The 12,816-nt window shown below is 39.1% G+C and overlaps 1 protein-coding gene across 3 annotated transcripts in view; it reads left to right on the top strand.

Moving 5' to 3' along the window:
- dock11 (dedicator of cytokinesis 11) overlaps positions 1-12,816 on the top strand; it is a 108,296-nt gene that overhangs the window by 63,957 nt on the left and 31,523 nt on the right. For all 3 annotated transcript variants that reach the window (XM_074699245.1, XM_074699243.1, XM_074699244.1), the window contains 8 exons: positions 1,219-1,307; positions 3,888-4,008; positions 4,203-4,269; positions 6,175-6,222; positions 6,476-6,621; positions 8,963-9,078; positions 9,263-9,400; positions 10,881-11,063. In XM_074699245.1, the coding sequence (XP_074555346.1) occupies positions 1,219-1,307; positions 3,888-4,008; positions 4,203-4,269; positions 6,175-6,222; positions 6,476-6,621; positions 8,963-9,078; positions 9,263-9,400; positions 10,881-11,063 (908 nt within the window). The remainder of the gene's footprint in view (positions 1-1,218; positions 1,308-3,887; positions 4,009-4,202; positions 4,270-6,174; positions 6,223-6,475; positions 6,622-8,962; positions 9,079-9,262; positions 9,401-10,880; positions 11,064-12,816) is intronic.

Consider the following 12,816-nt stretch of genomic DNA (forward strand, 5'->3'; position numbering starts at 1 on the left):
TTTACAACCAATGAGGGTCTTTCTTTTTTTTTTTGTCAATTTAGGGCAAACTTGGCTCTGTTTTCCTGTGCAGGCCTCAAACACCAAGGTCTGCTAGTGGCTCTGCCCTCAAAGGGCCTCCAGAGGTCTGGCTAATGAGAATGAAATAGGTTTGTGAAAGAGACCGCAGCTAAAACAAAGTGCCAAACAGAGGCTTGATTATAGATTTTCTGAAACACCAGATTGACAAAGTAATAGTTTATTTTTTTGGCTGCAAAAATGCAAAGCTCCCCCCCCCATTTTTTAATCTTTATTCAATGAGTTTGTTCCATTCTCACTTTCAATTAAATGTAGATAATTTAGTTCTAAAGAATGAAAAAAATGGACATCCTTTTGAGTGTGAGGTTTTATTTTTAGTTTATTTATTAAATTAATTTAAGACACAGGGAAGATGCGTAATAATTAAAATTTCATATGCCAGAGTTAGCCAAAGGACTAAAAGGGCCATCTGTAGTTCCCCGCCAGATGTTAAAGTAGGCAACCTGAAAAGCACTAATATTTATAAAAATAATAATAGTATAATTCACAATAATAATAATAATAATAATAATAATAATAATAATAATAATACATTTTAAGGCATACAGAAGGTTTATAGGTTAGGTTTATAGCCATGTTGTATAGATGTGAGCAGCTGTCCCTTGAACAAGGTGGAGAACACAAACAGGTTCCTTCAATGGAGAAGATGTTGAACATTTCTAGACCTAAAAAGGGTGGATCAAAACAGAAGACACAGTGGTCTTTGGGGTGTAATAAAGCTTGACCTCTAGCCTCTGGTGGGAGAGATTCACATCATCTCCAAAGTGTGAATCCAGGATATTACCAACAACCCCATTCTCTGGAGACTTAACTTTGGTTATATTCTCAGACTTCAGAGAGCTTCATCAAAGACACACAGGATTTTACGCTGACTGGGATCACAGGTCAGGAGGAGAGGGGGATTCGCTTTATGAAAAACCCCCACATAATACGTGGTCTTTTAAAGTACAAGAAAACCAACAAATGTGGAAGAACTGCCAAATAAATAGCCTTTTGGTAATTATAGGTCTGCTTTGTTTTACATTCTTCATCTTTTATCAGTCCACATGGTGTCAGTGTGTGGAGAAATCTCTGAATTGTTCAATTGTTGCGGTCAGTGAATTTGTTAACACTGCTAACACTGCTCTGTGATGGCTGCAGGTCTTCCAGCGCAGAACGGCCACATTGTTAGGAGAGAGGACTCCAGAGGCTCTCTGTTCATGGACTCAGGAGCACCAGACAGCACTGAGGTGAGAATGACACTGTAGCCTCAGCACAGCATGACGCTTCAATGGAAAATGGATTCATCAGCCTCTTTGTCTGATGTTCACATGACTCAGAGAGTCCCGTCACGTACACACAAGGATTTGAATCTAAATTGAAGCCCCACTGTGCATTTTATCAAAACACACTGTCATAAAAAGTGATGTGCTCCGTGTTATTTTTGATCCGTGTTTGTTTTCCTCTCAGCATGGAGTGCCTTTCATTTCTGACCAGAAAGTTTGACATAACAAATCCTCCACTCCTCCACAGAAAAAGAACCTCATTAAGGTCACAGAATGAAACAGGAGTTGGAGTTGCACTTTCTGGGCCATTGTGCTCTAACAAGCATATCCTACGCTGAATGTTGATGTTAGCTGGAAAAGCTTTGTTTGAACATGAGCCTTTTCAGCCTCCTTAAGCTGAATCTATGTCCTGTGTGTAGTTACACCCAGCTGTATAAATAAATGCATAAAAACAAGCTCTTTTATGATGCAAGTTATGGTAACTCTGTGGTCCTGCTGGATTCCCATAATCAAGATTACAAAGATGCAGATGTCAGTACTTATCCTCTAGTGAATGTGTTCCACTACGGGAGATCTGGCTTTGGTCTGAAGAAACATTTGGACGGAAAGTCATCACCGTCCATAGCAACATGTGAATCGTAGACTGTAAAAAACATGGACGTAGTCTCTCCAACGTCACCCGTCTGTTTCTGAAACGGAAAATGAAGCACATTGGCTGTAGAGGCCATATTGGAGGTGGCAGGGGCTTCGCGTACAGCTATAGGGTGCCAGTCAGTAGGGATGGGTTACTTTCACATTTGAAACGATACGGTACCAATACCCGGTACCTGTCAATCGGTACCGGCACTCAACGGTACCAATTTTCGGTACTTTCTGTGTGGTAAAAAAATATCAATTTATATAAGAATAAGATATACATTTTTTTTTTATCATATTCATTCTTCAATATGTACTTGAAATGCTGTGTTCATGTCCAGCATGTTTCAAAGAAAACACTCGCACACCGTCCAACTTGCATAAAATAAATATTGTTTAATTCTGCAACGTTTCAGTCCTAGACCTTTATCAGGCAAACAATTGGATTTTTACATGGAGCGTGTTAAATAGGAGATGGTGCCTCACAACTGCAGACACTTTCTTATCATGACGTCATTAAGTGATCACAACAGGTAATGAGGAATAAATTACCTGGCTGAAAGAGCAGAGTTACAATAATAGAAACAGACACAAAGTTCACATGCGCAAAGAACAATATAAGGGAATAAAAATCCCATAAAGTAACTCAGAACAACTAAAAAAAATGTCTAAGTTGTTCCAATAAGTTCTCCATTCCAGTTTTCATCCTGATCGTGAAATCATCTCCTCAAACCGACTTGTTGTCCAACATGGAAAAACCGCCTACTCTTCCGCTCCCTCACAGTCACAAGGATGCTTTAGGTACCTTAATATGGTACCTTTTGATTTTATGTGAATCATGGCTTCAGGTACTTCCAGAGCCAGCCTCAAGCGAACACTTAAGAAACTGCAGATTTTAGCACTTCCGCATTGTCTCATATTCTTAGACTGGAGGTTGCTGCCTGGTGTGAACACAAGAACCAGCTGTAACTGTTACATATGCTTCATCTCCCGCTTTAATATTTGAATGTTAAGGCCGTCAACATTTCCAATAATTTTCTCAGACTAAGACACATCTTTGGTGATTAAACACCTTTTATCCATTCAAATATGCAGCCTAGAGTACTTCATGACAAAGACGGTAAATAACAGCATTAGAGGATAGTTGTGTAAAATACTGAAAAGTGAAAATAATAGTTGAATAAGATCAGATAAGTAGCATACAGTCATTAAGATAAAATATATTAATTGAATTAATTTAATTAAGTACATTATTGTACAAAAATAAATTAAAATTGAATAAGATGAACTCAAAAAAATTAGGGGTAGGAGAAAAATCAGTTCACATAAGTGTCAGGATTTTTGTTGTACTATTTTTAAATCGTGATTTTTTTGTTCAAAAATAGAATATGATTATTGTTTTGATTTATTTATTTATTTATTTATTTTCAAATTTAAATCCTTCATTCTTGTAGGAACCTGTTAGGTCAGGAACTTTTAAATGTGCTGGCTTTGTATAGACACCAAGCATGACAACAAAAATGGCCTTTTTATTTAAAGCACAACTTTCATTAGTGGATCACTGGTACCAAAATGACACAATACTCAAAATGTCTGAAGTATTTTTATGGAACATATCAGGTTGAGTTTTTGATGGCTTTTTCAGGATTGGTTAGTGTTTTTGGCTGTAACTTCACTGAAAGGAACTGTACTTAAATAAATAAAATAAGATCAGATACTAACTCCTATCATTCAAATCCATGATATCACCGACAACCCCTTTCCCTGGAGACTTAACTTTGTTTGCAGACTGATCCGTTATAGCACATTTTTAGCCTTGGACTGACAGTTTGGCCAAATCATGCTCCGGTTATTAAGATGTCCTGACCTGAAAATGCTAACACACGTTATTTTTGTTTGTTTTTTCAGCTGCAGAGACGATGCTCCACGATGAGCAGCAGCCCCATGCCTCCCACTGGCAGACTGGGATACTATGAGATCAGGGGCCTCTTGTTGTCAGCCCTGCACATCATCAAGACCTTATCAGAAGGTCAGTGAAGATCCAAACCCTTAACGCTTCTGTCCACATAAACAGGACCAGTCATCATTAACCCTGCAGCCAGGCATTCATCTGCTAAATGAAAAAGCAACAAAAAGTGTTTACTCTGACTGAGCCTCACCTTAACAAATGTCTGTAACAATAACCACACTCATTAATGAGTTTGACTATCTGTCTGTCCACAGACACGCTCGGTGCCTACTGGAACAAACTCAGTTCTCAAGATGTCATGAACTTCCTCAGTTTTCTGGAGTGAGTAGTGCTCATTGTTTCATCGATAGCAGATGTAATAACAGTGTGTGAGTCCCGTCAAAGCATGTTTATGTTGGGTTATGATGTGTGAAAAAGTCAACAGTCATGTGACAGGTTTTTATAATACAAGTCTGATTCCAGAAGTGTGAGTACCCTGTGTGAAGTGTTGATAAAACAGAATTGGGTGGTTTGCTAATTATGTGGAACTTCTGCTTTAATGGAATTGAACAAATATGAAAAATGAAATGTTGAAAAGAAATGCAACAGATTAGTCTCATGACAGGGTGTAAAAAGAGACAAAGTAAAGAGGGGGAGTGAGGTGAGGTGAGGGAATAGGACAGTAATTCAAGAATAGAGTCAGTAAAATAGTAAAACTGCAAAAAATGCTCAAAGAAATTTCTAGACAAAAGGGACAATGGCTCTGTAGTGGAAATCACTGCATGGGCAGCTGTAAACTGCTTTTTACAGTTGTTCCACCTGAAGAAGAAACCATGTATGCCAGCAACTACTCTATGCCCAAGCCTTTTTAAGGTGGACTGAGTGAAAAGGAGAAACATGTCCAGATGTCTGCAAATCGTGTCTTGATTCCTTTGTGGAGGGATTTGGTAGTTTGCACACATTACAATCATTTCTTTTGTTGTCTTAACCACTATGACCGCCATTTTGACTAGGGATAGACCGATATTTGGCATTTTGAGTCATTACGGCATCTGCCTTTTTTTAATTTGACGGCCGATAAGAAACAAATTTAAAATTGTGTTGTTGTGACTCTGATGCAGTTACTCCGCTGTCTGCTGTCACTAATCAGTCCCCAGCATTGTCCCACCCTCAGTACCATCTGATTGGTTACAATCAGAGCCATGGCTTGGGAAACAGCCAATCAGCAGTGCAGTCTTTACAGTTATTGCAGTTACATAGAAATTTTGGAAAACTTTATTTACTGTAGAAAACTTTAGCTATTTATTTTTTTTAAGTTTTCATTTAACTTTATTAAACATGCTGCTAACCCTGGGAGCTGTTTAATAAAAAAAATGCTTTAAGGTATTTGACTGAAGTTAAGTGTTGGAGTTTGTATTGTTCAAAATTTTGACTCAAATATTTGCTCTTTGACTGCAAATTAATATCGGCTTCAAATATTGGATATCAGCCTGGAAAAATCCGTATCGGTTTATCTCTTATTTTGACCTTCATTAAGGTTTTTGTCATAACTTTTCAAAATTAATAAAAAGCATCCATGAGAGTCTCTGGCTTTTCCTAAAAGTGTCTACATTTAAACTTGCAATTCATTTTAGATTACTCTTAAGGAGCAGAGAACATCAGTTCAGAGAGTCCTTTTCTACTTAAAGAGATGTCTGAAGACTCATCTGTTCAGGGAACACTTAGGCCTTTAATGTGAGCCTTCTCCTCTTTGTCCTCGGAGGTAGAATGAGTCAGAAGGTCTGAGACTCAGCTCTTAGTGAAGATTTAGCACTGATACTGAATGTTGTTGAAGGTTGAATTATATTGCTGCAGCAATTAATTGTGATTAGTTATGGCTACATTATTTTACGTGGAAAGAAAATCTTGCTCTTAATGGCAGCACCTGCAGCCAAATAACTTTGTAGCACTTTGCGACACTAAGGTTATCATTCTGTCTTAAATTCTTGCTTGTGTTGTACGTCACTTTGGACAAAAGCATCATTTCACCATAAGCAGTCATATTGACTGGCAATTTTCTTGCAGTTACAGTTTTCAAAGATGTCTCTTTTGGTTGCCTGGCATCTAACTATGGGAACTGTTAGAGATGGTTCTAGTTCGAGTCTATTTTGCACATTTAAACCAAAAAGATCACCAAAACTGACAGGAAGTGGAAGCAATTCTCAAGCAGTGACCACTGCTGATGTTAAATTTTCTCTCTGCCTGCAGGATCTGCTTGGTTCAGTTTCGATACATTGGAAAAAGGAGCATTGGCCGGTAAGGATAAGTGACATATCTAAAATATCAGCCTATCAAAAGTCTGACATAAGACAGTCAGATATGTTAGTAAACCTGAGTAGATGTGTGGGTCAGTTAATCCTTGTATCCTCAGTTGTAATTCTGTTTGTTTTTATCCTCAGATCCTATCAAGCTCTTCACACATGATCCCATTTTTTCAGTATACTCCTCTCCCTTTCTATCCAATAAGTAAATCCCCACTCTGTTTCCTGTTGATGTGTTGTTTATACAGGAGTCAGGATGTGTGCATGTCCAAGCTGTTCTCCTCAGACAGGAAGTCTCAGACCATGCCAGCAATGCGCTGCAACCGTGCTAGCTTCATGCAGACCAAGATGCACCAGTTCAGCACCATGGAAGCCTCCCTGACTTTGAATATAGGTAAAGTCTCCCTCCAAGTGCAACTCAAACCTCTATTATGCATCATCATTTATGTAGTTTGGATCTCAATGTGCATTCTTTGCATTTTTACAAACATGGACACACGAAAATAAATTGCTGTAGAAATACATTTGTTATAAATACAGTTTACATTTTCCATTACTATCAGGAAGTGTGATAATGTGAAATCCCAGACGAGTTATGAAAATACCAGGGACTTTATTTAGTCAAGAAAGACAAACCTTGCAAAGAATGATGATGAAATGTTGATCTTACTCTTAAGCCCTAATGAAACAAAACTCATTATTAAACCAATGTTAAGTGTTCTTTAAACATGAAACAAAGTGTGCACTTAACAGTTTTATGAGAAGAGCTAAAGGTTTGGCACTTGTGTTTAATTTAAGGTTCAGAGGAATTTAAGTACAAACATTGTGAGAGGCACAATGGGCCGTTGTATCCCCTCTACAAACACACCCAACTGAGTCACAATACAACACTTTATCTAAATGGAAACTCATCTGAGTGCCAGCTGAATACCTCTGTGGTGCACTTTGATCCTTATTTGCTGCACATTAATGCACAGATAGTTGATAATGTCAAGACAAAGAACTGGAGCAGAGATAGTGTTATCTGAACTCATGTAAAATTTAAGTAAGCAGGTCCAGGAGCATATTCCCTAATGCAGCCAAAGCAGGCTGTTCCTATGAACAGCCCCTGTCAGGGAGGGGGACTTGGAGGTTTTAGACCTCAGTGGACCAAAGTGTTGGAGGATTTGTTAAGAATCAGTCCAAAATGGACACTGTAGAGGATTCTGGGTTTTTTTGTGAGCTTTAAGTGTTGTTTAAGAAGACAGGAAATACGATTTTTATTCATATGCAGAGCTCATGTTAGATTACACACTTGCTAGGTCTCAAATCTTGGCAATTTGAGGGAAAATAAACTGACTGTTGACAAGAACCAATGGAGCACTAGCCAGGTGAATCAGTGTTTGCTTTTTTCAATTTTGCAAGTTAATTCAAAGTTAAAATCACCAAGACATCACATGTTCATAAGTATTCACAGCCTTTGCTCAACACTTTGTTGATGCACCTTGGGCAGCAGTTACAGCCTCAAGTCTTTTTGAACCACGAGCTTGGTTCACCTCTTTGGGCAGTTTGGTTCATTCCTCCATCAGGTTGGATGGGGAGCGTCAGATCTCTCCAGAGATGTTTGATCAGATTCCTCTCTGGGCTCTGGCTGGTCCACTCAAGGACTTTCACAGAGTCATCTTGAAGCCACGGCTTTAAAATCTTGGCTGTAATCTTCGGGTCCTTATCCTGCTGAAAGATAAACCATCACCCCAGTCTGAGGTCTAAATCGCTCTGGAGCAGGTTTTCATCCAGGATGTCTCTGTACATTGCTACATTCATCTTTCCCTCAATCCTGACTGGTCTCCCAGTTCCTGCTGCTGAAAAACATCCCCACAGCATGATGCTGACACCACCATGCTTCACTGTAGGGATGGTATGGTCCAGGCGATGAACGGTACCTGGTTTCCGAACATGAAGCCTGGCATTCACCTCAAAGAGTTCAATCTTTGTCTCATCAGTGCAGGAAAAGCAAAGAAGCAGCAGGATTGTTTCTGAACCCCCTTCAGATTTGTGCATGCAGACCATCTTGTCTCTGAGGTCTACAGACAAATTCTTTGACTTCATGCTTGGTTTGTGCTCTGATATGCTCTATGCTTCCTGGCAAAGGCTGTTTTTTTTTTTTTATGAATTTGCAAAAATTTCAAAAAGGACTTTTCTCACATTGTCGTTACAAATTTTTGAAAAATAATTTATTACATTGTGGAACGTGGCCATAACATTACAATAGATGAAAAGTATGAAAAAAGTGAAATGCTGTGAATACTTGTTTTTGATCACAGGCTTTATGTCAAAGTATGAAGAGAAAAGTGGAAACCCGGGTCCCTTTTTTGTTAAGGATTTAACAGTTTAACAGTTTTTAAAAGTAACAAACAGGAGCCACACTAGCTTTTGGGAGAACTATATACAGCTCCAATGGCAACAGCAGAATAAGGTGTTTGACGTAAACAGATCTGCTAATCATCCCACAAAAAATGCTCCTTAAAAAAATGAGGAACCATTTAAAAGAGAAATAAACAAGCTTTACAAAAGTCCCAGATTAATTGCCAAGAAGTATTGTTACAACAAGGAAACAATCCAACAAACATGTTTCCTTACTTTTTGTGCTATGTTTATATAAATAAAAAAAACGAATGGCACGCAATGCTGTTTTTTTGAAAGCTCTATGTCCTGATATTCTTTTCTTACTGTGTGTGTGTGTGTGTGTGTTGAAGGGACGGGTCCATCAGAGGCAGAAATTCACCATCAGGCGCTCCTGGAGGGAAACATCTCCACTGAGGTCTGCCTCAGTGTCCTGGATGTCCTCTCCCTTTTCACTCAGTATTTCAAGGTCAGGAAACACACACACACACACACACACACAAATATACAAACAGTATTGGTGTGTTTCTACTATTACTCATATATTAACAACAATAAATCTGGTTTTGTCAAGGTTAGCACTAAGCAGTCCTCCTCCTGTCTCAAAATGTGTGCTCTAAATGTGTGCGTGTGTGTGCGTGTGTGTGTGTCAGACCCAGCTGCTGGACAGTGACGGTCACAATTCTCTCATGAAGAAGGTGTTTGATGTTTACCTGACCTTCCTCAAAGTCGGCCAATCAGAGGCTGCCCTCAGACACGTCTTTTCCGCACTCAGGGCGTTCATAAACAAGGTACGTTTGCAGACAGCCTTGGTTTTTCATATACTCTGGAAGAAAAAGTATGACTAACTTCTAAGATCAACAGATGTAGATAAGGGTCTGTCTGTGTTTTGCATTTTTCTCTGGAAGTAAACAAACAAGAGTGATGGATGTCACTGCTAATCCAGCCTACGTGTCATAGCTGCGGTCGCTCTCTGCTATTTATAACATCCAAAACAATCCGAGCATAGTAGAAAGAAGCGGAAGCTCAGCATTAATTCTCTTGTTTCCTGTGTTTGTGTTCCTGGTTCCAATGTGTACAAGTTACTCTGTTTCTCTCGATCTCCAGATTTCTCATTTATACTCCTGATCAGGAGAACATCTGCAGCGGGAAAACAAATATAGCACTTTCACAGACTATGAACATAAAGAGACAAATGAAAAGTGAAACAAATACCTGTCAGAGTTTAGTCTGACTCATTGTGTTTGGACTGTGAACAAAGAAAAACAGAGAAGGTCAGGCTCTGACTTGACTCCGTCTCTGACTAATAAGGCAGCATGTTTTGCTGCCAAAGGAGGAGTGCCTCTTTTTCCCTGAGCTATCTTCTCTGATAGCATCAAAAAGTATCACTGTTAGCTGCTTGAGTGATGAGTCAGAGCTGGGCAGCAGGGGAGACTGTCCAGGCAGGTTTTTATGTAATAGTCAAAGAGCACACCGCTGGTTTCTGCAAAGTCACACACAGTAAATGTCTCTTTGAGGTTGACAGCGTAGCTGTGGTCAAATGCAAAACAGGCCCGCTCCCTGAGGCCCTGGCAGAATATCTGAGTGTTTCTAGCTTGTTTCCTCATTATCCCTGGAGAACAACAAACTAAGTTTTTGATTTCCCCTGATACTGGGAGAACTTTCAAGGGATCTCAAAAGAGCCAAGTAGAACAATCACTTTTCATTTCCTCCTATCAAATCTGGGTCATATCAAATTTTGTTTTCAATTCCATCTATTTATGGAGTATAGAGGAATATATTGAATGTTAAAAGAAGAATTATTGGGAAACTTGAGCGCTCTCAAAAGTGGACACTTCATCTTGTATACCATAACGAACAATAATCTTTATGAGGATTCCAATAACAAAAAATAGAAACAAAAGCTGTTCAATAAAAAAATGAAAAAGTACAATATAAATATGCTGAAGCTGCTAAAAATAGCTGAAGACTGAAGAGATTAAAGGCTTTTCTTCATGCTTCCTCATACTAGACATGCTTTCTCTGCAGCCACATGTTTCACTTTGCTTCATCAGTGAAGCAGCTCCTGTACAGTTTGTGTTTACTGAGGTTAAATCCTGAAAGATTTGTATTGCTGTTGTTTTAATGTTAAACAGCCAAATCAAGGTAAAAAAAAAACAGCAAAATGTCTTTAAAAACATTTTAAGACATCAAATGGATCGGTTTAACTGAAGTTCTGGTTTATTTTTCTTGCATAAAAGTGCAAACATGTATGCCATCTACTCTCTTCAGTTCCCATCAGTGCTCTTCAAAGGCCGGGTGACACTGTGTGAGGCTTTGTGCTGCGAGGTGCTCAAGTGCTGCGTCTCCAAGCTTGGATCTCTTAGGGCCGAGGCGTCAGCGCTGCTATACCTGCTGATGAGGAACAACTACGAGTACACCAAGAGGAAGACTTTCCTTCGCACACATCTGCAGGTACAGTCCAGAAGATGTTTTTGTTTCAGGGGTAGATAGGTCAAAAATCTGACCCCTGTGAGTATAGAGTTGAGGTCAAAATGATCCGCCCCCAACCATGAAGTTTCACATTGTTTTTTTTTCAAAAATTTACCATGTGTTGTTTTGCAGATCAATGAATTATGAGCACAGCTTTTGATTGCATTATTCTGCTTTGCACACAGAAACATTATTATTTCACAAAAACAAAAAAACTACCTGGATCAGATTCATTAGCCAACCTCTTTACTGAGCCAAAGCACAAACCACTGCTGTGCTTGAATAGCATGCTTTAACTTTGTAACACTCACAGCTTGTGATTAACCAATCAATCCAGTACAACAACAGTACTGAGGGTTGTCCTACACTTTACACACAGGATGAAAACCTCAGCTCAGACTTTGAGCTGTCACTGGAACTGAAAGCATCAGACCAAAAACAAAAGAAAACACTTTAGACTGGACTTTAAAAAGAGCTGCTCATGCATACAAAGCAGGAGAAGGATGTAGAGAGTAACCGCAGCCGCGTTTCCAAGTGTTAGGAAGTGGAGTGAGAACATCAAGAAACTTAAAGAGAGAGCCACACTGTCCAGAACAAGTCTGGCAGGGGAAGCTTTCAAGATTTCAAACAAGACTTAGGAAGAAAAACTGGAGAGAGGGGGAGATGTGTGCTACTTAAGAGCCCAGAACAACTACCAAACAACATGAGTTCACGACTTGTTGAGGCGTCAAAGAAGACCATTAGAGCCCTGGCGTCACAGAAATACACTGCCGTGGAGGAAGAAAAAAGACGTGAAGATTTTGAAAGAAATCCTTAAGTAGTCAGCCTCTGACATGATAACAAGCTAAAACATCCGTTACCTTATTTTCAACATCCTCAAAGTCACAGACATTATGTGATTAAATACACAAATAGATCAATTACAATCGTACAAGAATCAGCTGACAGTTACAATAAGAGGAACAGTGATAATAGTGGTAATCAAGGTCTTAAACTGTAAGAGAGGGGAAGGCTGCTTTCTCTAGAGGTTGTTGGAGCGTACTCCATGACTTAGGAGCACCAAATAAAAATGCAGATTTACAGAATTCACTGTAGACTTAAGGGACTTAAGAGTTAGTTCGATGAAGGAGTCATGTAGGAACCATCGTAGAACTCCCAACAGGTTTGAAAGTTAATGTGGTAGTTTGCCAGCAAGGGCTTTCAAAATTTACGAAAACCAATGTTTCTTCTATTTCTGATCAAGAGATGGCCAGCCAACCTGCTCACAAAGGAAACAATGATGAGTGTTGTACCTGTCGCCAGTTATAAACATGGAGCAGAGCGGTATACTGAGCCCAAGGGCTTAAGAGTTGAACCTGTAAATTATATCACTGTAATCCAGAACAGATAGGAACATGGCTTCAACAATCATTTTTATGGCTTGATACTGGAAAACAAGATTTATTTCTGTGAAGTAAGCCAAATGTCTTTTCCAACTAGGCGGTGAGAGTATTGACATGATGTTTTAAGGGGAATTTCTCATCAAACCATATCCACAGATATTTCAACTCTGTGACTCTCAAGTTTTGATCCATTGGAAGTAGATAGTTATTATCCCAGAGATAGTATTCCCAGCTCTGGAGAACAACATGAACTTTGTTTTACTTGTGTTAAGTACAAGTTTTAAGATTTTTGAGAAACTCTTGTGAATTGTTAAAAGCAAGTTGCAGGTTGTTTATGGCAGATTGAACAGTAT

Source organism: Halichoeres trimaculatus, unplaced genomic scaffold (assembly GCF_033239565.1).
Source record: "Halichoeres trimaculatus isolate MK-OKI-2021-1 unplaced genomic scaffold, fHalTri1.1 fHalTri1_scaffold_22, whole genome shotgun sequence".
Lineage (NCBI taxonomy): Eukaryota > Metazoa > Chordata > Actinopteri > Labriformes > Labridae > Halichoeres > Halichoeres trimaculatus.